Source organism: Daphnia pulex, chromosome 12 (assembly GCF_021134715.1).
Source record: "Daphnia pulex isolate KAP4 chromosome 12, ASM2113471v1".
NCBI lineage: Eukaryota > Metazoa > Arthropoda > Branchiopoda > Diplostraca > Daphniidae > Daphnia > Daphnia pulex.
Window position 1 is genome coordinate 2,439,250 of NC_060028.1, and position 24,289 is coordinate 2,463,538.

Sequence of the window (24,289 nt, forward strand, 5' to 3'; positions counted from 1 at the left end):
GCAGTTTATCCGCTAGGGCCAGGACAAGCAAAACAAGGATAGCACATGCGAAACCAGTCTTCATTATCTATGCTGCCGAGGTTGCCAGAAAATAAAATGAAAGCCGTTCAGCAGTGAGTAGAGGCTTCGTAAATGAACCCAGCCAGCCAGCAGCTGTTTTTTGTGTTTATTCTTCTGTTGGTGTTGTGTATTAGTCGCTTTAGTGTTGGTGACAGTCTCCTAAAAACAATAATGTTACTGGCACTCTCTCTGTAATTGTGCGTGTTCCAATTTACCATAGAGCTTTATATCTATTTGGTGCCAGGTAATGTCCCAATATGTGGAATTACGTGCCTGACAAAACCATCGGAGTGGGTAAGATAATATGTAGTCTAGCACTTTTTATTCATGCACGTTGTTCCTTACAATTGTTGTAACAAGTCATGGTGAGCGTGAGAAATGCTATATTTTATCCTGTGAAAGGCCATTTCTCAACTGATTAGCTGAGCAAGATGTCAGTGTGATAACTTCATTCCACGAAGACTAGTTTGGCTACTGTGTGGCACTGCCCTTCATTTCTCTTTCCATTCTGACATCCATCAGAAACCTGAAACCCTGTCACAACATTGCCTCCTGGTTTCCAGTGCAACATCCTTTCTCCTGCGTTGGAGAAAATGAGGGCGGCAGCAAAAGTTGAAAGTTTGATTGGAAAGTTTCTGCCAGCCAGTGCTGTTGACCCCAAAGCATATTACACGCACGGAAGCTTGGAGGACGCCACTGACGCACAATCTCCAAACTTTTCCCTCCCTTTCGATTTCCCCTAACGTTGTAATCCTCCAGCATTCTCTCTCCCCCCCCCTCGTGCTTTTATCCGCTTAATAATCCTGTGCTGTCGCTATGGTATACTTGACAGGGTGTTTTCGAAAGGTTTGAAATGGGTATAGGCGCAGGAAAGCGTTGAAGAGGTAACGTGTGTCTTATCATCAGCATTTGGCTCGCGATCCATTCCGCCCAACAACATTTCCATGTCTTCCTCAGCTCCCTTTTACAGCCCAGTCAAGCGAAAGAAACAAGAGTAAAATAAAGAATGGATGACAGCCAGTTTTCTTCTTCGTCTTACGCCGATCGGGCACGGATCAATATTCGCGCAATCGATTTCTGGCTCTTTTTTTTTCCGCCAGCGGGAATCAGATAAATGTCGCCCGTTAAATAATGGAAAGCAATAAGGAAGGAAGGTTTCCAAACTTGTTAGGTTTTAGTTGTAGTTTGGGGCGTTTGACGATGGCGGCCCGTCAATTGCTGGCTGCTGTATATCTAAAGACTGGCCCCAGCCGTTGGTCACGTCTCTCGTACTCGTGTAACGAGCCCTTCCATTCATGAAGAAGAGGGGGAGAGAGAGGGAACTTCCTGTTGGGAGGGACAACGATAACAAAGGGAGTCGTTTCATCCCTCAAAGAACGAAAAGAAGAAGAAAATAAACTCTTGAACTTGTTTTTATGAATGAAAAATGTCCTGATTTTGTATTTTTCTCTATTTCTTGTTTTTCGACAGCTATTAGCCAATTAGAGGGATCGTCTGTTCCTCACGGCCTGACCTTGCAGCTGGGCGACCTGGTGGAAATCACGCAGATATGCGAAGGTAAGAATCCCAAATTCTCTCGGATTTTTTCGCCGGCAGCCTTTGTGTGTGTGCGCCCACATGGTTTTCTAGTGTTTATAGAAAGGATGGAAGAATGAGCACCGTAAATACTACGGAAAAAAGATAAACTCTCCCTCCCCACCCCACCTCCTAAGTGCTTGTGGGAATGTCGGTCATGAAGACTTCTTCGACATGTGTTGTGTTGCTGCATCAGCCAGATAACAGCTGCGATATCAAAAAAGAGATTTTCTCATATCTGAGAGAGTTCATTGATTTCTTGATAAGAGCATTTCCTGTTGAAAACTCGTCGTTTTAATCTTTCTTCTTCTTCCCTTCCATTTTTAGATTGGTACCTGGGCGTGAATCTGCGCACTCCCGGCCTGAAGGTATTAACGATATTTCACACACTTTAGCTTCATTATCGATTATTTTTTTTCCCCCATTTTAACCTTCGGTTTACGTGTTGTTGTTGTTTTTTCTACAGGGAATTTTCCCATGTTCGTACGTTCAAGTGCGACCTACATCCGACCAAGAAAGGTATGCAGCTGTTATAGAGTCCAAAGCAACGCCCACTGCTAATATGGCTTTTCCTTTCTCACTCACTAGTTTGATTACTAACTTTTAAATTTAATATTTGAAAATCGATTTTTTTGGCTTCACTCGATTGATTTCGTTTTTTTTTTTTAATGTTTCTTCCCCCTTTTTCCTTTTGTAAATTGTTCCGCCGACGGCTCAGGTGTTGGCATTACGACGATCCAGTTGTCGAAGAAGCCACTAACGTGTTGCGAGAATGGGGCGTCATTTGGAACCGATCCTTCGTGGTGAGTTGAATTCAGTTTCTTTTCTTACCGTTAGATGGCCATCGCTTCGCCTATTTTCACCGGAAAATACGAATTGTCAATAAAAAAAAAACTAAACCTGCTGAAATGTAGGAAAACACGCGCAAGATTTCAATACTTCCGCCGTTCTCACACAGTCGAGTGACGCAATGTGTAACATTCGGCGCACCTGTTTTAGTTGCGTTTAGAAAAGCAAATATTTTCTTTTTTAAATTTCACCAAAGTTAAGGTTGATATTTATTAAGGGCCATGTTCTTTTACAAAAAAAAAACAAAAAAATGTTGAAATGTCTCTGGATAGACGACGACGATGGCTGCCGGGTTGTGTAACCGTTCCAGACAAGAGAGAGAGAGAGAAGAAAGAGAGGGCGAAGTAGACAGAGCCGAAGGAGACAAAGTGAAGCCACCTGATGGCTTGAACCCGGACCGGATGAGACAAATGACTTGTGTCAACGGTGGCAGATATCGGAGCGAAAGCTTTAACGGCCCGGAGCAAAAATAAAATAAAAATACTCTTCTCTCTCTCTCTCTCTCGAGTTGTTCTGGAATGTTTTCAAGTGTGTCGCCCGATCCCCCATTTTCTTCTTCGAATCAAAAAGTTATATTTTTTAAACAAATCAGCCAGGGACATTTAAACACAGCGCCAGAAAGTTACACACACTCGGTCGAGGAAAAAAACAAAAGAATCGGAAACATTTTTTGGTTTCTCTCTGAAACACATACGCGAGCACAGAGACTAGAAACAGTCGAAAATGTTAAACAAAAAAGCCGCCTGCTTTAGGGGAGAAAATGACATTCCAATTCTTCTCTCTCTTCTGTTCTTTTTTTTTTAGTTTCTGGGGGATTCTCCAGAGTTGGAAATGCATCAGTCAAAAAATAGTTTTAAAATAAGAATAAGAGAGAGAGACCACAAAAAAATCTGTCTCTTTCAGACAAGAGGAAAGAAGAAAAAAAAAGGGCCCGCCCGGTGCGATACGGGCAATCGCTTATTGTGCCATCGCTATAGTTCCGTTACACGCGGATGCCAAACTCTGAACTTTCGGTTCGTTCGTTTTCTTTTTTTTTCTAAGATCTTTTCTTTGGTGGGGGGGGGGGGGGGGGGGAGTATAGTCAACCCAGGAGTTGACCATATAAGTTTTTTGGCGATAATCATCTCGTTTTGCTGTTCCATCCTAATGAGAGCCATCGGCTTCTCTCTTCCCCGGGAAAAATCAAAAAAAGAAAAATAACTAAATGGAATTAAAAATCCGGTTCCGATGGTAGGAGGCGTTGTCTATTGCCCCTTTTTTTTTCTCCTTCTCTCCGTGACGGGGTTTTTAAAAAAGCATAAAAATAAAAATAAAAATCTACAAGACAAAAAAAGAAGAAGAAGAACCTCGGCGTGACACGCAGATCGAATCCGCGCCCGTTCTCCGAGGTGCTTGTCATGCCACAAGACTCGGCTCTTTTTTCTCTTTCTCTCTCCCCTCTTATTCTTAACGAGGCGACGGGTTTAACTTTCAAAAGAAAAGACGACGATTGGAATCTTCTTCTTCTTCTTTTGATGGCAGAGCCAATGAGCTGCTGCTGCTGCTCTTGCGACTCAAAGTCGGAAAGAAAAAGAAAAGAAAACGATCGACCAGAGGAATGACCAAATCGGGTCATCGGGCTGTTGTGTGTGCCCTTGTGACCGTTTGGATGTGCCTCGACTGTTTTTTTTGTTCTTTATAAGAAGAACCCCCCGAAAAAATAGAAATTGTTTCGCCGGTTTCTTAGCTTCTTCATGTACCTGGCAGTCAGCGCGTGTCACACACTCGAAATGTTGGGTCATTTTGAACGTATGGGATCACCTCTCGCGTTACCAAGGCGACAGAGTCGAGTGCTGGTAGCAGATCGTATATCTCTCTCCGGTGGTTGTTTGCGTGCGTGAAGGCCACTGTTCAAGAAGAAGAAGAAGAAGAAAAGTCAGCGGCTCGCGCACGGGTCTCCCCATTATTTTCCCAAAATACCTGAAAATTGTTTTCTTCTTCTTCTTCTTCTTCTTCTGTTGAGGGGAGAGAAAAAATCAAGAAGCCAAAGGCTGAAAGGCCATCCCAGGTGTGTGTGTGTGTGTATATATACCTTTTAAAAAAAGTTGCACCGACACACACACACAACCTTCTTTCGGACTGATGTTTCACAGCAGGAGAGCTACCGACACACAATCAGCCCCCGTTGGCCATCTTCCTCCTCCTCCTCTGGGCTGCACTGGGTTGGCTGCTGACCAGTTTGAGGTGGAAGAGCTAGCCGGACCATCAGCTTCTGCTGGTGCGGACGTTATCGATCACGAGTTGATTTACCCCCAGAAAAGAAAAGGAACAAAACCTGTAGTCTTTGTCGTATTTGTTTCACAACAACTTTTAGAGTTTTTTTTATTTTAGTTTAGTTTTTTCGAGACCTCAAGCCAAATAGAAAATAGAACTGGAGGAGAGAGAGAGAGATGGAGGGGGGGATGTTTCTCACGCTTTTTTTTTCCACTTTCCCCTCGCTGGCTGACTGGCTGCCCTGAGTCACACAGGTAACCATCAGACAGCGTCTCTTGGCAATGCCGCCGCCACCGCCCACTAGGGTCAAGGACTTGGACTATATCATAACGCTATAGGCCCCTCAATTTCCTCTCTCTTTCTCTCTTGTGTTTGGACGACATGTGCAACGTCATCTTCTTCCCTCCCAACAATCTTTTTTTCCCCAAATAAGAATAAAAAATAAGTTCTACCTTTTTTTATTTTCTTCTATTACATTACATTTTCCGCAGGGGGTGTTTCTTTTGTTCTGGCGCAACATCCGGACGTTGTTGCTTATTTTAAAAAAAACCTACAAATATTTGTGAAAGATGGATGTCGTTTGTGAATAAGTCGGACGTTTTCCCGTTTCGTTATAGGCGTCGTAGACATTGTACAGTGCACAATACTTACTATGTAACACAAAAAAACCGCCACGCCCTGATCCTCTTTGATGGATTAGTTGTTGCTGTTGTTGTTTGATTGATTCAATGGGGGTGAAATCACTTGGCGGGGCTTCCGGAAACTTGTAAGTTTCCTCGTAGACTCCTTCTATCGATACCATATCAACAGCGTCGTGTACCATTTTCAATTGCCGCTCAATCCGACCGTTCAAAAAGAAAGAAAAAGGTTTTCGAGATTACCAGTTGTGATGGATGGAATCTCGTCTGATCAAAAATAAAACAAAAAAACAAAATGTTTTTTTCTTCTTCTTCTCTTTGGTCATTGATTGATTCCGCATTGATCGATCCCGTCCGGGAAAGCCGAAGGGGGGAGCCTTGTAGTCCGTGTGAGAAGAAGGAAGAGAAATTCCTTTGGGAAGATGAACGACGCTCGTTATTATAAATAATTCTTTTACGTTTGATATCGGCGTTCATCTCGACGTGGATGCATATTTACCGATTCTTTCTTCTTCTTTCTTTTCTCGGGATGTTGTTCGAGATGGGCCATTGAAAGGGAGGTGGAGAAAACACACGCCGGTCCGGGGCGAGGGCGTGGGAAACGGCCAACAAGTCTATAGAAACAGCCTCTCTCTCTCTCTCTTTTTCTTTTTATTTTTCCATCTGGGGCTCTTGTGTATGTGTAGGGGCGCTCCCATGGTTCTTTTCCGATTTGCATAATGATCTCGTGTGTGTGTGTGTGAGAGAGTATCGCTGTCTATAAGCTAACGGCCATGTTATTTGACGGGTTTGATATGCAGAGACGTCAGCGAGAGCAATGCACGATGCTCCGATCGGCCATTTTAGACCTGATGGACTGGCGTCTTCAGCTCATGACCGGCACCTTCACCTTGGATCATCTGCGCGATTTGCGGATGCGCATCACCTCTCACATCGACTCTGGCAACAGGTACGTCACATTTTTTTGTTATTTTCACGCATGTTCTTTTTTTTTTACCAACCAAAGAAGAGGTGTCCTCAGGGGGCGTTAGTTCGTTTAATCCAAACCAGTTAAGGGACCGCTTTTTTCTTTGGTCCATCCCGTCCGTGTGGCATTTGCCCAGTTTTTCTATTTTTTTTTTTTGAAAAAGGTGAAAATGCGTTTGTGGTACTGGTACCCACACATTCTGATGATGTTTGGTTAAGTGATCCAGCCACGGTTGTCTGGCTGCGCCTTCACTTGTAAAATGTGCCATCAAAACTCTGATCATTTGTTTGAATGTCAGAATATAACCCCGGAAAATAAAAAAAGGAAAATTCCTTTTTTACATTTGATGTTTTTTGGCTTGGCTGGGTTTTTTTAGTAAAATAAAACCGGTCTCCTTTTTATTTTAAAAAATTTTTCAACCCCCCGAAATGTTTTTTCCCCCCTTAACGGAACAAACAGAAACAAAACTGGGCATTTTCCAGGGTAGACACTGAGAAATAAAGGTCATCCTGAGGCTACACTACCCCGAGAGTTGACCATATCAAGACACACGCAGACATGCTGGTGGCACTTTCCAAAAGGCGATCGGTGTGAGCTCACAGACACGTAAAAATAAAATTTAAAATAAAAAAGGAATATTATAATTGTTATCCATTCCTTTGGCGTTCTAAAGAAAAACAAAAATGAAGATATTTATTTTTTTTTTAACCATTTTTTATTATTTTTCATTTTTTCAATTTCTGATCATCTCGTTATTTACATCCGGCACTTTTTATTTTTTGAGAAACAATTCTTCGTCGTTGGGTAACAAATTCGGAAAAGAAAAAAAAAGGAAGAAATTTTTTTTTTTTTTATAATGAGGTCTTTCTCTCTTGTGTGGCACTGGCTCACTCAATTACACTTGGAGGGAGAAAAAAGCATATCAAGTCAAAAAAAGTAAATTTTTTGTTTTTGTTTTTTTGTTTTTCAAGTATCAAAATTAAATTGGGAGATACAAAATAATCAAAAAGAGAAAGAGATGGGCAGAAAAGAGAAAAGAAAAACTACACACAAATTTTTGACACAACTCGGTGGCGCACATCACAGTGAATCTGGCTGGATCATGTAAATAAAAACCCAAAATAATAATCAAAAAAAAAATTTCATCTTTCACAAACAAATTTTGAGAGGCAAACGGACACAACTAGACCCAAAAAAAAAATTTTTTTTAACCAAAGAAAATAAAACAATTAATTACGGAATTTTAGTGCGATATTTTTTTTTTCAATGCGTCTGGGTGTTGGTTTCCATTTAAAAAAAATCATCGGTCACCGGGGATTCCGTATCTGGGGCTGAGAATGGGCGCCGACTCTAGGCCGCCGGAATTGGGTTTGCCGGAACTGTTTCCCGTGTTGAAGCGCAGAGCCAGGTCGTCGATGAGACCGTTGAAGAGGAAGCCCTCGAGATTCTTGCCCAGCATGTGGACGAGGAAATAATCGCCGAACGGCAGGCGTCGGATGACTGTTTCGGCGGAAGCCGCCGACGGTGAAGCCACGCGCTGGATGACAAACAGCCGGGCGATGGGCGAAGCGACAATGACCAGCCGATAGGCCAGCGCCAGGGCCGATAAAACCGAGAGGATAATCAGCCAAAACCAGAGGAAAATGTAAATCTTTTCGTTGAAAATGTTCCAGGCCAGGACGCAGAGGGCGTCGTGGGTCTGGATCGAGCCGGAAGGGCCGTAGCGATGGAAGGTGCACTTGGTCATGCGCGGAAAGACTTCGATGAGGACGTCGTCACGATCCTCCTGGTCCATACTCGAGTACTGGATGACGCGTGTGCCGTAGTCCAGGAAGGCGCCGTTGAGGAACTTGTCGATGAAGAAAATGTTGCCCACCACGTTGACGAGATTGAGGACCTCACAGGCCACGTAGACGAGAGCCAAACGGCCGTGGGTGTGCAGCGTGTCCTGCAGGTAGCTGGACAGGGCCGTGCAGCGGACTTTGCGATCCTCGGGCAGGCAGCCCATCAGTAGTCCGCGACTACCGTCCGTCATGCTGCGCACCTGTCCGTCCTCCTGGTTCTTCCAGATCCAGTGCGGCAGGTAGAAGAGGATGCCCTGGAAGAAGAGGACGAACGGGACCCACTGGTAGTAGCTGTGGATGCGCCGCTCGCCCTGGCCCTCGTAGGCCGGCCCGACGCCCTGGAAGGCTTGCGGATAGTCGACCACTTTGCCGCTGGGCAGTTTGGACGAGCCGGGCAGGGTGAAGGTGTGCTGGATCCAGCAGTAGGTGTTGATGACTTCCGGCCGCGACACAGCGTCGTCCGTGATGCAATCGATGGGACTGCCAATCAGGTCAAAGGCCGTGATGATGACGCAAGCGGCGAAGAAAAAGGCGCTGGTGAAACGGTAGTGCAGCCGGAAAATGGCGTTGTCAATGTCGGCCTTGTCGTGCAGGTACCGCACTCGCACGAACCCGGCAAAGCTGCCCAGTAACCCAATTAGCGACATGACGGGCAGGCGGTTAACTCTATTCACTCGATTCCAGCTGAAAATTTAAATTAAAAAAAAGACAACATTTTAGTTTCAACACATGTGCAACAACAACAACAACAATTCTTTTTTATTTTATTTTTCGGGTTCACAAGTGCGCTGTGACTGGAAGGCCAAGAATGCGGCCTAGCCGGTTCGCCTTTTGTGTAATGTGGCTGCAGGCTAAGTCGAGGCTGGCTGCTGCTGCATACCTGTCTAAAAGTTTTTTTACGTTGCCTAACTTCTTGTGTGTGTGTGTGTGTGTGGAGGATGAGAGCGTGAGTCGACCACTTTCATCCCCTGTTTAAGTTGACACAAGAGGGGGAGAGCTAGAGAGAGAAAAGGAGAGAAGATGTTGGTATCCCCCCTGGGGAGACATTTTGAATCACTGCGTCCACGTCAAAGGTCCAAGTCGAACGTGATCGGCATCGTGCAGCGACTTGTTTTGGGACCAGAGCTTCATTTGCACGGCATCTTTCTTTCTTTTTTCATTTTGTGTGTGTCTTGTGTCCCATTTGGAATGTCTCGGGCCCATTTTTGGGGGTTTGCCTATCGCTCGATTTCCTTTCTACTTCTTCGATTCTTTTTCTTACATCTCCCCCCTTTGGAAAAACAAAAAAATGTTATTCTCCCAATAGCCCCAAGGAATTTCTCGGCCTGGGCCTGGCTACCTCAGTAGTCGTGGATCAATTGCTTGCTCTTACACACACACACACACACACACACTGGGGACTGAAAACGTTTCGACTACGAAAGAGACAAAAACAAAAACAACTGGGTGGCCATTTTTCTTTCTGGGAAATTGTTGTGCACTTGACTTGAGAGAGAAAAGGATGAATGACTTGATCACATTCGGTTACGCGCCCATAGAAGAAAAAAGAAATGAAAATGAAAAAAAACCCTCGTTGCGAGTTATGGCCAGTTTGGTTAACGTAACGACTGGGGGGAGGCCACACCAAGAGGATCACCTGCCGTGAAAGATACGACTTTTACAAAAGAGACGTGTATGTGTGTATATAATCTACCAGGTGTGGTCTTTTACGACCAATTTCTCATGTGTTCCAAAACTATTTTTGGTGGGGGGTAGTAGTAGTTTTTAACTTTTTGTTTTTACCTAAAAATTTGGCAGCAAAAAGAGATTTTTGATCCGAAAATGTCGGTCGTTTACAACACAGTCCACTGGGTTAACGCACTTGGTTTTTTTGTGGGGTAAAAACACTAGTTGACGAATGATATATTTGGTTGATTCACTGAATTCTGAGAGTAACAACACGCGAGAGAGAGACACACCTGTGGTTGCTAGGAGCTCTCGACTCGTAGTGAGAGCCAGTCCCTACAGCCAGCCTCTAGTTATATACTGGCCAGCCAGGCAGCAACCACCGAGTCCAAAACAGGTTCCAGGAAAACAAAAAAAGAAGAAGAAAATAATTCTTTCTTTCTTCCCCTCTCAACTTGCAACACACAAAGGACTTCCAAAAAAGAAATAAAGCGAAAATATTTGTTAGTTTTTTGTCTGTGTGTGTGTAACACACAACGGCTCGAGTAAACATGGCAACATTCGCCATTTTCTTTCATTTGTTTCTGGAAGAAAAAAAGTATTAACAAATAAATCCCCCAGCAGCACACACACGAGAGAATATCTTCCAACTTTTATTTATTTCTTTTTTACAAAACTGTGTTCATCATATTTTCTAAATATTTTCGTTTGTGGTTAGAGGGGGTTTTGTGAAGTTGCCGCTGCCCCCCTTGTGAGGTCATGACTGATGGATTATCCTAACCTAAAGCTTTTGCCGGTTGTTGTTTTTCAAACTTTTTTTTACTTTTTTCAAAAAAAGGTTTTTTTTTATTTTATTTTTTGGAATGAACAAAAAATAAAACGAAAAATAAAAAGGGCGTACATATGGGAGGGAGGGGTGAGATGTGCAAGAGAAAATCGAGTTGTCTAAGATCTCATTTTTAACCCATGTGGGGGCTGCAAGCGCTAGCTGCTAGATATATAACCAAAAAGGGCCGAGAAAGAAGAAGAAGTTGCCCCTCATTATTCATCCCGCGGCAGCAGCCACCAGCCCTCCTCAATGGCCTCTTTTTATTGAGCTTGAAATCTCAATCGCCCGGCTGCTGCTGGCCTAGGGTATACCCTCCTTCAACCCAAAAATTGTCTATATATCTCCAATATACAACGATAACGAGCCTCACTCTCTTTGTATAGGCGCCCCGATCTTTAATGGGACCGACCGGCTACCGGATTTCTTCTTTCAACCCAAACAACAACAACCAAATAACAACTTGCATAATAACTGAACAGTAGTGGGTCCCGCCGTCTATTATTAAAGGAAAACTAAACAACAACAAACAAACAAACACATTTTTAACAGTCGAGATGGGAGTGATCGAGGTGATGGGCCAAATCGTCCAGCAAATCACGAAACGCCACTCCGTCAAGGTTCTTGCCCAGCATCAAGAGCAAATAACAATCGGAATAAGGTAGACGCCGGCTGAGGATGGCCACAGACTCCGGGTCGCAGGTGGTCGTCCCGATCCGCTTGAAAACGGCCAAGCGGACCCGGGTGGAAATGACGACCAGGGACCGGTAGATCAGGGCCGAAACGGAAGCCATCGAGAGGAAGACGAGCCAGAACCAGGCGAAGATGTAAATCTTCTCGTTGAGGACGTTGAGCGGCAGGATGCAGAGGGCGTCGTGAATTTCCTGGGTCCCCGACGGCCCGTACCGGTCGAATTTGCATTTGGTGACCCGTGGGAAGATTCGGATCATCGGGTCGTGTCGAAACAGCTGGTCCTTTTCCGTAAACGTCAAAACTTGCCAGCCGTAATCGAAGAAGGATCCGCCCAGGAACAAATCGATCAGGTAGATGTTGCCCATGGCGTTGACCAGGTTCAACAGCTCACAGGTGGCGTGAGCCACGCCCAGATAGCCGCGAGTTCCCATCGTCTGGTTGAGGTAATCAGACAGGAGAGGACGTCTCCCAGGCTCATCTTTTCCGCTCTGCAAAGTGCATCCGCGCCGTCCGCCTTCCGTCAGCCGCCCGATCAGACCGCCTTCCTGATTCTTCCACATCCAGTGGGGAAAGTAAAACAAGAGTCCCTGGAAGAAGAGGACAAACGGGACCCACTGGTAGTAGCTGTGGGTCCGCTTGTCGATCGTCTTCCAGTCCGGCCCCACGCCCGGATCCGATTGGTTATTGGCCGCTATCGGATAGGTGAACGTCTTCTGGATCCAGCAGTACGTGTCGAGCATGTCCGGCCTGGGGAACGTGTCCGCCGTGCAGACGATGGGCTTGCCGAAGAAATTGACGGCCGTGATGAGAACGCTGGCCGCCAGGAAGAAGACGGCCGTGAAACGATAGTGAAGCCGGAAAACGGCGTTGTCCACCACCGGCTTCTCTTTCAAATGTTTCACTTTGAAATGCGTGGCGAAATTGCTCAACAAGCCCAGCACCGACATTGTAACAATCACCTGCTGCCCAAGAAATAGAAATAGAATTTGAAACAAGAGAGAAAACCGGTCCCAATCTTTCAGACTGTCAATTTGCGGTTCGTCTTGTCCGTCTGGTTTCTTTTTTACCTGGTGCGATTCCGAGTAGTTGACACTTGAGCACTCCCACTGAAAATGCCGAAATGGTGAAAAGCGACAAAATGGTGCCACACCTTTTGATTACCTCACCCCCGCCGACGTGGCACAACCCCAGGGCTTTAAGAGAAGGGGTTTACTAACTTCAAACAAACCCCCCAAAATGATCAAATTAATGGCTGCCGAAAAAACAAAACGTATATGTATTTTTTTTTCAAGAATAAAACAGCGAATAACATTTTTAAAAAATTAAAATTAAAAAGGAAGGAATAATTTTGTGAATGATGACTTAATTGACGACTTTGGTGGGATATTCATCCAATGGCAAATAATTGGTTTTGCCGGCCGATTCGCTGGCTCTCCTTCCGGCGTTGGACACCATTTCGGACAATTTCGAATTTTGGCGCGTGAATCGGTTGGGTCGGCTCGTCTCGTCCGGGTGGGTGTTGCTCAGGTGGACGGCCATTTCGTCGATCAAGTTGTTGAACAAGAAACCCTCCAGATTTTTGCCCAGCATGTGCAGGACAAAGAAATCGCCAAAGGGTACGCGCGAAACCACCATTTTGGACGAGTCCTAAATCAAAATTGCAATTCAATTATCGATAATCGAGTTAATTTCAATATTTTCAAAAATTTACCAACGACGGCGACGCCAAGCGGCGGATGAGAAAGAGGCGGAGCGACGGCGAGAGGAAAACGGCCAGCCGGTAGGCGACGGCCAGCCCGGAAACGACGGCCAAAATGATGAACCAGAACCAGAGGAAAATGTAGATCTTCTCGTTGACGATGTTCAACGGCAGGATGCATAGAGCGTCGGACAGCTGGATGGTTCCGGAAGAGCCGTAGTAGTGGAGGCTGCACTTGGTCATCCGCGGGAAGATCTCGATCATGGCGTCGGTGCGGTTCTCCTGGTCTTCGTTGGACAAACTCAACACCCGCGACCCGTAGTCGATAAATGCGCCATTGAAGAACCGATTGACAAAGTAAATGTTGCCCACCACGTTGACGAAATTCAACACTTCGCAGAAGGCGTAAACGTAGACGAGATTGCGGTGGCTGCGGATGGTTTCCGCCAGGTAGCGGAACAGTGCGGAGCAGTGGGTTTTGCGTTCACTTTCGGCTCCGACGCTGTGGCCGCGGCTGCCGTCCGTCAGATTTTTGAATCTCCCGCCTTCGTAACTCTTCCAGATCCAGTGCGGCAGGTAGAAGAAGGCTCCCTGGAGGAACAGCATCCACGGGACCCACTGGTAGTAACTGTGGTGGCGCATCTCGTGGCCGGAAGACTGCGGCCCGACACCCGGATGGGCGAAATCCTGTCCGACTCTCTGCTGGTTTTTGTTTCCGATCAAAGTGAAGGTGCTCTGGATCCAGCAGTAGGTAGTGAACATGTCCGGCCTGGAGAATCCGGGGTCGATGATGCAGTCGATGGGTTTGCCGAAAAAGGCGAAGGCCGTCGTCAGAACGCAAAAGGCGAAGAAGAGGGCGCTGGTCAGGCGATAGTGAAGACGGAAGATGGGGTTGTCGATGACGGCCTTGTCGGCCAAGTGGCGCACTTTGAAGAAGGCTCCGATTCCGGCCAGCAATCCGACGACCGACATGATGATCGCCTTACAGTGTCTACGACTCGACTGAATTCCAAAGTCTATTCCGATCGGATTTTCTATCAGATCATTTCGACAGGATGATGTGAGGCAATCGTGGAAGAAAAACCCGGTCGAGTTTTGGGTTCTGACGTCATTTCTCTCGGGGTAGGAAAAAAAGCGGAAGCCTTGGCTCTGTTAGCTTTTGATGGATGCCAACGAGTAAGACCGGAAATTTCACAATTTTCTTTCACCGCGCCGCAAGATGTTGGCTCACATTATTCTCGGCGGTTGATTTAAATTTCCGCCAAATCGTTGAGTCGATATCGCAATAGAATTTGTGATTAGTCGACGTGGTTACCGTTGGTTTTCTACCCCCTACCCAACGGGCAAACGAAAAATTTCGAAATTATAAAAAAAAAAAATGAATTCCAGTTTATGAGTTGCGCATGGAGACGCAGCCGCCATCTTTTTGTATGTGTGTCTGTGTGTGTGTGAAAGATATCGGCACCGAGATCTCATGGTCGGTGAATTCTTTAAAAGAAAAATATCGAATATTCTCCCCCGTCTTCCATTTTGTCACGCTGTTACGCAAGTGTCGGATGACGACCGAAGAAACATCCGATAGCATCTCGCCACCAAAATTTAAAAAAATAAAAAAAAATCTTTTTTTGAATAAAAATGGCGGCAATTTTTAGTTTTTTCGGGTCGTATGTCACGGAATGCGGAGAGCCTCTTTTTTATTCTTTTGAAAAGTTGACAGCAATCGCAATGGCGGCTACTGCAAACGGTAGTTCTATACGATACACTAGACACCGTTTTACAGCTTCTAGATTTTTATTTTTCCCCTCAAAAGAAACATTTTTTTATTTATTACAATTCTTTCAGATTATATTTTTTTTTCAACCTTAATTTGAGTGGTCCCTGCAACTCTCTTTATCACTCGTTCCAAAAGGGAATCGCCTCGAAATTTTTAGCATATGTTTTTTCCATAAAATAATTTCAAACCGGTCTTGGCGAACGTGTAAAAAAGAAACAGAAAAAATAGTGGTCGATGACGACGACCCTATTTGGCCATTGGGTCTCCTTTTTCTATATCCATTCCGCCATAGTGTGTGTGTGTGTCTGTATATTTTTTATCGTCTGGGGATACACAAGTTCGACCGGTTTTTTTTCTTTTTTAAGCAGAAGAAAAGAAGAAAAACATGGAACAGAGAATTCTTTTTTTCGTTATTTAAAGTCTAGCGCATCTTAAATTGAAACGGGGTATAATACCGGATTTAAAGGCAGGGTCGTGGGCAACATGGCCGACACTTTACGGCTTCAGGGTCCCCCATACTGCGCTTGTTAAATTGTAAAAATCTGTAAAGAAAAAGGGAAAAAGTTTGTCTCCAATGCCATAAAGTCACATCGTCTCGTTTTGGTTTTTCGGTTTTTTGGTTGTCGTTCAATATTCCGTGTGCCAATCCCAGGCGACAACCGATAACCTGTCCGCCGGTGTCTAACTCCTATCACACACTATTCTAAATGTATTATTGGAAATTCTCTTTCTTTTTTAGGAAACTTGGGTTGGATTTAGTGCCAAGAATCGATGACCGTATCGTCGGGCCGGACACTCTGGGAGTGTATCAACTCTACAACGTCGTAAGTCCATTCAATTTAAAAAAAAAAAAAAAATACTGGCCAATTCAAATGCAATGACATTCTAATCACGCTTCTCAATTAATCAGCATGTGGCCAGCGCTGAAAAAAACCGCAACACCACGGTAGGTTCATTTCGACATTTGTTTTCAATTGATTATGTATTATTCAACTTTCAATTCGAAATGTTGGTGATTTTTATTTTTATCTGTGCACTAGTGGAACGCCACTCTGCCGGCCAGAGGTGGCAAGAATCCGGAAGTGCGTCCAGCGACCCATCACTTGTACCTGTCGATGCGTCACTTTGGATGCTCGCTGGGCGAAGACGCCGAGGTGAACTTCGCCCTCTACGACATGCAGCATTCGCGTTACGTGAGGTGAAAACAAACAAACACTTTTTTATTTCGCCCGTGTCTCTTTGACGATTTGAAATTTATCTCTTTCGTCTGGAACACACACAAAAACCAAAAACCAAAACTTGTTCTTTGTATTTATATAGTGAAAAGTTTCTAGTCAAAGTTCTCAAAGAGGGTTTCTCCAGCTACATCGGCAAAGCCAATCACAGCGCTACGCTCTTCACGGTACGACCGCACCTATTTCATCCGCCCGAAATTTGCATATTCGATATCTGAAAAAAGATTTTATTTTGATTTTTATTTATTTTTAATAGGAACTGGGAAACGCCGATTTGAAAAAGGATCTTTATTTGGTCGTCCAAGTCATCCGACTTGGCCGGCTACTCTACACCGAGTCGTCCAAGAAGCCGCTCAGTCAGACGTACCGGCGCCCGCACGCCGTCGCCGTCTTGCCTTTGGCCGAGTTGCTGGCCGACGCCGGCGGATTAGGCACCCTGGAAGAAGAGGAAGAAAGAGAATTTCCTCTGAAATTGTACCAGAGCGACGAGAAAGACTACGGACTCTGGCAGCACGAATTGGTGGCCAAGAAATCCACCAGTAAATTCAGTCTCCTCTCCGGACAGATTTCTCAAGGTAAGAAATTTCCATCCCATTATGTAATTGGCCCACTTCCGGCTTCCATTCATTCATTTCTCTTTTTATTTTCAAGGTGTGGTGGTTTCGCTGAGGCTGTTGCGTGGCGAATTGGCCGCCTTGCGTCACGAATACATTCACCTTCTGAAGAACGTCCCACTGACTCAAAAGCTGGGCTTTCCCGATGTTATCATGCCCGGTGACGTCAGGTATTTTCTCTATACGCTAATTACCTTCGGGGGATTTCTTCGTCTTAACCAAACAAATCACTTCCGGTTTTATCCAGGAACGATTTGTACTTTGTAATCGAACGCGGCGATTTCGAGCGCGGTGGCAAATCGTCGAGTAAAAACGTCGAGGTGACCGTCCTGGTCCTGGACGAATTCGGCCGACCCATCCAGGTAAAAAAATACAAAATGTGGGTGGTGTGATGATGTTGTGACAAAACGATATTAACAGGTAGAAAACACGAAATGGCACGAACCGAGAGAGTTCTAGACGCCACCAGATTTTTAATGGCGACGCGCTATAGGCGACACGCCGCTTATTTTATATTTTAACATTTTTGTTTTTCCCACGCAACCCGTATGATAATTAAGTAGGGAAACCGGCTTTTTTTTCCCCCCACCGATGATAATCAGCCAATGTGTTTTTTCTTTTCTTTCCTTCTACTCGTCGGGGCTGCTGCCACACGCATGAATAACTTGGACGTGTAATAATCCCCACCACCAACCGGTCGAGTCTGGTGGATAAGTTTTGAGAGTGTCGAGCCCAGTGCCCTTTGATGGCCTTGATTATTATTATCGTCAGACTCTGCGCGCGCTATCTTTACATATTTCTTTTCTGGCCGTCTTACAATTCATCACATTGTTGTTGATCGGGAACAATGGGAACAACTACTGAAATTGAATTGAATTTTTTTTTAATGATTAAATCTCTTTTATTTTTTGTTTGTGTGTGTATTTGATAGAATTGTTTGTACGGAGCCTCCAATGTTGAGGGTGTGACGCAACACCAATCTGTCGTCCTCTACCACATGAACAGCCCAGTGTGGTACGAGATGATCAAAGTTTCATTGCCCATCGAAAAGTATTACGGCGCCCATTTGCGGCTAGAGTACCGGCACTGCAGCAGTAAGTTTTTTAGCGCTAGGCCATTTAGATGGTCCAGTAAAAATATAAAATAAATGTCATTCAATTCAATTTTGATTAGCCAAAGATAAAACGGAGAAGCGGCTCATCGGTTTCTCCTTCATCCCGTTGATGGACCGTGACGGAACGGTTTTGCCCGACGGCCAGCACCAACTGCTGGTCTACAAAGTGGAGGATCAGACCCGTTTCAAGGATCCCTCCGTCTCCTATCTCCAGTTGCCCTACTCGACGAAACAGATCCAGTCGGCCCTGGCCGTTCAGTCGACTTCTTCCATCGGCTCGTCGTCACCGTCCTGCGCCTCGTTCCATCGAAACAGTCGCGAGTCGGTCACGGTAGCTTTTTACCTGTGCTCCACCAAACTCACTCAAAATGGTTTTCAATTATATTCACCGGATGTATTTGTACCAAGACAAACTAATCGATTTTTTCTTTATTCTCCACAGCCAATTTGTTGTCGTTGCTCAAGTGGAAATCTCATCCGGAACGGATCACGGACACACTCAACCTGGTCATGCGTCTCAGAGGGGAGGAGCTAGTCAAGTTTCTCCAGGACGTGCTCGACTCGCTTTTCGTCATGTTCTCCGATACGGAAGGCAACGCCACGCCCCATTCTGGCCTGGTCTTTGAAGTCCTGGTATGTCAAATAAAAAATGAATAGATTTCACGCCATATTAATGACATTTATAGCTCGTGATGGTTTTTTAATTAATTGGTTAATTTATAGGTCAATATTCTGAGTCTGCTGGATGACAGTAAATTCCAGCACTTTAAATCGGTGGTCGACGCCTACATTACCGACCATTTCTCAGCGGCTTTGGCTTACAAGTAATTGACGATTATTTTGAATTGATTGAATTGTTCGTTTTTATTTTTTTAAATGAATTAAATTCATTAGGGGACTGCTGAGTTGCGTCCAGCAATGCACTGACCGGGTTCACTCGAGCAGCGATTGCAAGTTCGAGCCGATCCAGCAGTGCTTCCGGGCTTTTGAAATTCTCTTCAAATTGGTGATCCAGTCACGGCGGCTCTACGCCAGGGCCATCCTGGAAAACCAGGAGGACGACGATTTCCGCCAATATGTCCAGTCACTTTTCGCCACTTTCAACAAGGTCGCCTCGCTCAACAGCGACGTCCTCGTCAGCACTCAGGTAACATACAATACGCCGGAATATTTATGTTTTATCCAGCGATTTCTATTGATATCCGGCTCGTCCATTTTTTTTTTCCAGGTTGTGCTGCTGCGCAATATTTACACTGTGGTGGAACAGCTGAGCCAAATCCTGAGCCAAGCGGAATCCTCCAAACTCTTGGCGTCGTTGATCGACAGCCTGCCCAAAGAGCCGCATCCGCTGATCGCCACGGCCCGGATGCAGCTCGTCCTGACCACCGTCCGCGGGCCGCTCTTTACGGAATCGTCGGCCGCTCGGGCCATTCTGCTGGCCACCATCTGCCGCCAGCTTCGGCTCCACCTGTCGCAGCCGCTGGTCATGTCCCTGTGCACGGAAACCCTGGGCCACATGATGAATTTCTACCGCAAGATGAGCATGATGGACGACACGACGGTGGACAACATTTGGTATCGCGACGTCGAAACCATCACCTTAGCGACGCTGGGCGTCCTCATCCAGGCCGTCCAATCGGCCCAGAAAACCGATTCCAATGTGGTAAGAATTGGCATTTGGATGGCGTAACAATTGGATCGTATTAAAAATGATTCTTATTTTGGCGGATGAATTGAAACAGGGCCCTCTGGTGGCCTGCTTGCTGAGCGTACTGGAACTGCTGGATCAGGGCCACTACGACCGACTCTGGTCGGAATTGTCGGAACGCAAACCGCTCAAGGATTTCCTGCTGCAACTGTTCGCCGTGCTGAGGGCGCTGGCCCGCCAAGGCGAGCACGTCTTCCCGTCCGAGTGGTCCACCATGCACTGCGTTGTCAACCGCGTCATGCTGGCATCTCTGGATCAAATGACCCAACCGCTTGTGGCCTATTTCCTCGACTCCGGCTGGTTCGACAGTCAGGTATACTAAGCAATCCTTGTCAAAACTTTTATTTCATTTGTGATGATTTAACCAATGAAATTATTTTCCAGCTGTGGAGCAATTACTTCGATCTGGCCGTCTCTTTTTTGACGCAACCCAGTTTGCAGCTGGAAAAGCGCACCCCCAGTCAGCGACTGAAAATGGTCCGCGCCCAGGGAGGCGATATGCGGGTTCAGATGGGCTTCCAAATTCTGGTATTATTTTGATAGAAATTGAAATTTTTTAAAAGCCGAATAATTTCAAACTATTTTCTCTCAAAATTCTTAGACTATGTGGAATGCCATCGGTGATTACAAGATTCATTTTATACCGACGATGGTCGGGCCATTTCTGCAAGTGACACTAGTTCCAGAACCAACTCTGCGCCGGGCCACACTGCCCATCTTTTTCGACATGCTCGACTGCGAACATCGACACAGGGGAAACTTCAAACAGGTAAATATTTATTAAATGAACCCTCTAAAGTTCAATGAAATTCAAATCTTTTCATATTCTGTCAGGTTGAATCGGAACTGATTGACAAGTTGGACGTCCTGGTGGGCGAGAATAAAGGAGACGACAATTACAAGGAACTCTTCAACACCATGTAAGTGTTTTCATTTCCTTTTTTGATTAGTGGCATTTTCCAATCAATGTTTTGCTCTGCGATTGACTTAAAATTGATCTTTCTCTTTAACGCTTCTTAAACACAAAATGAAAGGGAAATGTTGAGCTCAATGTAAGTATTGTTGGGCCCAATCAGATAAACTCTCCGACTATATCTTCTCGATCGCGAATCGTGAAATGACTAATTGGTTTTATTCAAATTCCGGTTGCAGATTGTTGGAGAAGGTGAAATCGTGCGACGTGACGTGGCAGAAACACGGCAAGGCTTTCATAGGTTCCATTACGCGACTCTTGGAACGGCTGCTGGACTACCGCAACGTCATGGAAGGCGAAGAGAATCGTGACAAACGAATGAGCTGCACCTTCAATTTGCTGGTATAGTACAAGTACAACAAGTTCATAAATTTGTCACGAGCCGGAATTATTCTTCAATTCAATTCAAAAATTTTTGTATTTTGATTCAGAATTTCTACAAAGACGAGGTGGACCGCCGTGACATGTACCTGCGCTACATCTACAAATTGCACGATCTCCACTTATCGGCTGACAACTACACCGAAGCAGCCCTGACGTTACAATTGCACGCCAACCAAATGAGTTGGTCCAGCCAAAATTTGCCAGCCGACGGCCATCACTCGTCGCAAATGGAGTGGCAACGCAAGGAGTAACAAACCGGACTACTACTATTAATGGGCTAAACTTCAATTATTTTACAATTTATTCCGCAGGCAAATTTACATGAAGAGCATTGCGTATTTCGACCGCGGCAAGTGCTGGGAAAAGGGGATCCCGCTGTGTAAGGAGCTGGCCGACTTTTACGAGACTCGACTCTACGACTACGGCAAACTCTCGCACATATTGCGGATGCAGGCCGCTTTTTACGACCACATCCTGACGCAGCTGCGGCCTGAACCCGAGTACTTTCGCGTCGGCTTCTACGGCCAGGGATTCCCGCTCTTCCTGCGCAATCGCCTCTTCGTCTACCGGGGGCTCGAGTACGAGCGGATCGGCGCATTTACCCAGCGGCTCCAGACCGAGTTCCCCACCGCCCACATTCTGACCAAAAACACTCCGCCGGGCGACGTCATCCTGACCTCGGAGGGCCAGCACATCCAGATCTGCAACGTCAAACCCGTGGCGGAGGACCATCCGGTGTTCGACGCCGGACTCGTTGGTTTTCACGAAAAGATTCGCAGCTATTACCGCGTCAACGACGTCCGCCGCTTCCAGCTGGATCGGCCCATCCACAAAGGACCTGTTGATCGAGACAACGAATTCAAAAGCCTCTGGATCGAACGCACTTGGCTCGTCACCGAGCATCCGTAAGTCAACTCATGTTCAATCAATTGAATTTCGAATAAAATGGCGGGAATTTTAAATTTTCAGATTGCCGGGAATTTTGCGCTGGTTCCAAGTGGTCGACCGCCACGTCGAAGAGATCGCTCCGGTCCAGTACGCTTGCGAGACGGTCTTGTCGGTCAATCGCGAATTGCAGCAGCTGGCGTCGTTGCACGCCGCCGAACCTCGCCGGAACATCAATCCGTTCAGCATGCGACTTCAGGGCGTCATCGACGCCTGTGTCATGGGCGGAATCGCTAAATACCAGGAGGCTTTCTTCAATTCCGATTTCCTGGCCAGCCATCCTGGACACCTGGAACACGTCCTCCAACTGCGCCAGTGCATCGTCGAACAGGTCCGCATCCTGGAGGCTGGATTGGCCCTTCACGGCAAATTGGCCCCGCCGGAAGTCCAGCCGCTTCACAAAAGGCTGGTCGAGTGTCTGGCCCAGATGAAACAGCGTCTGAAAGAGTGGGGATTCCCTTCGCCGGACACTGGGGCTCGCTACGCCAATAGTCATGGGCCGTCGGCTGTAGCCCATCATCACCGACGGGCCGATAGCGACGCCGGAATTGAGTACAGCCCGGCCAAGGTGAACAGCAGCAATCCATTGCTCAACACGTCACTGCCGATGGTGTCGGACCGCATGAAAGCCCAGCGGTCGTTGACGGCCGGCGGACCGCCCAGCAATCGCTCCTCGAGTTCCAGCAGCAGCTTGTACGGCCATCTAACGGTGGGCGAAGTGGGCAGTGAAGACGAGGAGGACCTTTACTGTAAACCGTCGGAAATCCTGGAAAAATTACAAGCGGCCAGTGCAGCTGGATCGGTTCCACTCCAGCCGATCTATTCAACTTCGACGACGCCCAGGTCGACCGTCACCAACGTCAGCCGGGCCAAATCTCCCCGCTGGGCCAACGAGTACATCTTCTTCAGTCCCGCCTCTTTGCGGGATTCCGGATTCGGGACGGACCGCGAATCTTTGAGTTCCAACAATCCCATCAATTCGATGACAATCACCCGAACGCCGTTGAGCAGCAAAATCTCGCAGACGAGCCTCGCCCAGCAATCCCGGCACACTCTGTCCTCGCCCAACGTGCACGACACGGTGGATTCGACTCCGAGCCGGACTCCTCCGCGCCAAACTGCACCGCCCCTGCCGCCGAGATCATCGAAATCCTCGTTCGACGAATCGTTTGCCGGCGGATGCGATGCGTCATCTCCGCCCCCCATCCATCCCAAGCGAGTGCCAAAGAAAGGCTCAATGATCCCGTCCAATCTCATGATGTCGCCGGAAGCCATCGAAGCCGGAACGCTGCGACACCACCGACCGCCTCCGGCTCCTCCTCTGCCTCCGAAATCCGGATGCTCGGCCTCTCCCATGTCGACGCCAATGACGTTGACACCGGGTCCTGTGTTGAGCGGTCCGCCTCCGGTTCCGCCGCACGGCCGGCCGGCCATCAACAACAGCACTTCGTTTTCGAATCCGCTGGATCTCGGCAGCGGGAGCGGCAGCTTAGTCGACGAAGTGTGCAGTTTGTTGGCAGCTTCCGGCTGCCGGATGATGTCCAACGGCAGCCCCAAGAGTCCTAGTCCTCCCGCATCGCCCCCACCTCCCCTTCCGATCCTTCCGCCACCCGACGAATCTCTCTACTCTGTCGAAACCGCTTGAATTGAAATTTTAGTAATATCTGAGCAGCTTGGATTAGTCAGCTCGCCACAGTGACCGACAGAATGTCAAATCAAATCAACATCACTATACATCATTTACATATACTCACACACACACACCCGACGTTCATCCAAAGAAGAAAAAAACTCCGTTGCATTGTGTAGATCCTATTTTCCTATATTAGTTCAGCAGTAATAATAATAATAACTATTTCTTTCATTTTTTTTGTTTTTTCCCAATGAAACTATACTCATATCATATACTATTCCCTTGACGTTCCGTATCGGATCTTTCCTCCTCTCCTATTAGGCATCAACGTATATAAACGTAGCGCTGTGTCTATATTATATATGCCATGTCGAGTATTATCAATGGAGAAAACGTAGAGCGTTCCAGCGTTCCTGTCTCTTGTGTGTGTTGACATATCACAATAATCTGAGTGTCTGAGTGTAGTCTTCCATTTCTATATATTCCTTCGACAGATTCTTTGACTTCTCCTGACGGAAGAACATTTCAAAAGAAAAGAGCGAGTTCATGCATAATTTTTGTTTGTTTTCTTTCTGTTCTTTCATTATCTTGAGTTTTGAAGCTTTTTTCCATCAATCAATCACGGATCACGACGACATTCACTTGTGGATTGAGAGTCGCTTCGTTTTTTGGATGCAATTCCCAACAACGTGATTCTCGATCATCATGTCATTTCAAAGAACTTATTATCAAAAAAAGATTTTATGTAGATGTATCCATGATTAGAAATAAACGATGACAATGACCTGTCAATTTTTCTGAAATTTGGCAACTTCGCCGATTAACCACTGTTTTCAGTTT

At 46.2% G+C, this 24,289-nt stretch overlaps 4 protein-coding genes across 5 annotated transcripts; 1 reads left to right on the forward strand and 3 right to left on the reverse strand.

Annotated features, from left to right (window-relative positions):
• Window positions 1-145: 145 nt before the first annotated feature.
• Window positions 146-24,252, forward strand: LOC124209455 (dedicator of cytokinesis protein 3-like). 2 transcript variants are annotated; one of them, XM_046607435.1, is made up of 28 exons: window positions 158-354; window positions 1,531-1,617; window positions 1,963-2,003; window positions 2,102-2,154; window positions 2,354-2,438; window positions 6,176-6,324; window positions 15,583-15,667; window positions 15,754-15,789; window positions 15,884-16,041; window positions 16,164-16,245; window positions 16,335-16,653; window positions 16,730-16,862; window positions 16,940-17,054; window positions 17,624-17,786; window positions 17,866-18,177; window positions 18,249-18,439; window positions 18,530-18,630; window positions 18,701-18,953; window positions 19,035-19,469; window positions 19,549-19,827; window positions 19,899-20,042; window positions 20,116-20,283; window positions 20,349-20,434; window positions 20,549-20,566; window positions 20,667-20,829; window positions 20,919-21,118; window positions 21,183-21,776; window positions 21,841-24,252. In XM_046607435.1, exons 1-28 carry the CDS (start codon window positions 318-320, stop codon window positions 23,459-23,461), a joined length of 6,108 nt encoding a protein of 2,035 aa, XP_046463391.1. In that variant the 5' UTR covers window positions 158-317; the 3' UTR covers window positions 23,462-24,252. The 2 variants fall into 2 exon arrangements, with proteins under 2 accessions (XP_046463392.1, XP_046463391.1); XM_046607436.1 differs by lacking the exon at window positions 20,549-20,566 and having other exon boundaries at window positions 146-354.
• On the reverse strand, window positions 7,638-10,256 carry LOC124209458 (innexin inx3-like). Its single transcript, XM_046607441.1, has 2 exons — window positions 9,969-10,256; window positions 7,638-8,870 (listed from the first exon to the last, which is right to left on the reverse strand). Exon 2 carries the CDS (start codon window positions 8,831-8,833, stop codon window positions 7,643-7,645), a length of 1,191 nt encoding a protein of 396 aa, XP_046463397.1. The 5' UTR covers window positions 8,834-8,870; window positions 9,969-10,256; the 3' UTR covers window positions 7,638-7,642.
• Window positions 11,160-12,532, reverse strand: LOC124209460 (innexin inx3-like). The gene is made up of 2 exons (XM_046607442.1): window positions 12,438-12,532; window positions 11,160-12,332 (listed from the first exon to the last, which is right to left on the reverse strand). The coding sequence occupies exon 2, from the start codon at window positions 12,315-12,317 to the stop codon at window positions 11,223-11,225; it is 1,095 nt and encodes a 364-aa protein (XP_046463398.1). The 5' UTR covers window positions 12,318-12,332; window positions 12,438-12,532; the 3' UTR covers window positions 11,160-11,222.
• LOC124209457 (innexin inx3-like) lies at window positions 12,688-14,116 on the reverse strand. Its single transcript, XM_046607440.1, has 2 exons — window positions 13,082-14,116; window positions 12,688-13,017 (listed from the first exon to the last, which is right to left on the reverse strand). The coding sequence occupies exons 1-2, from the start codon at window positions 14,039-14,041 to the stop codon at window positions 12,733-12,735; spliced, it is 1,245 nt and encodes a 414-aa protein (XP_046463396.1). The 5' UTR covers window positions 14,042-14,116; the 3' UTR covers window positions 12,688-12,732.
• Window positions 24,253-24,289: the final 37 nt, after the last annotated feature.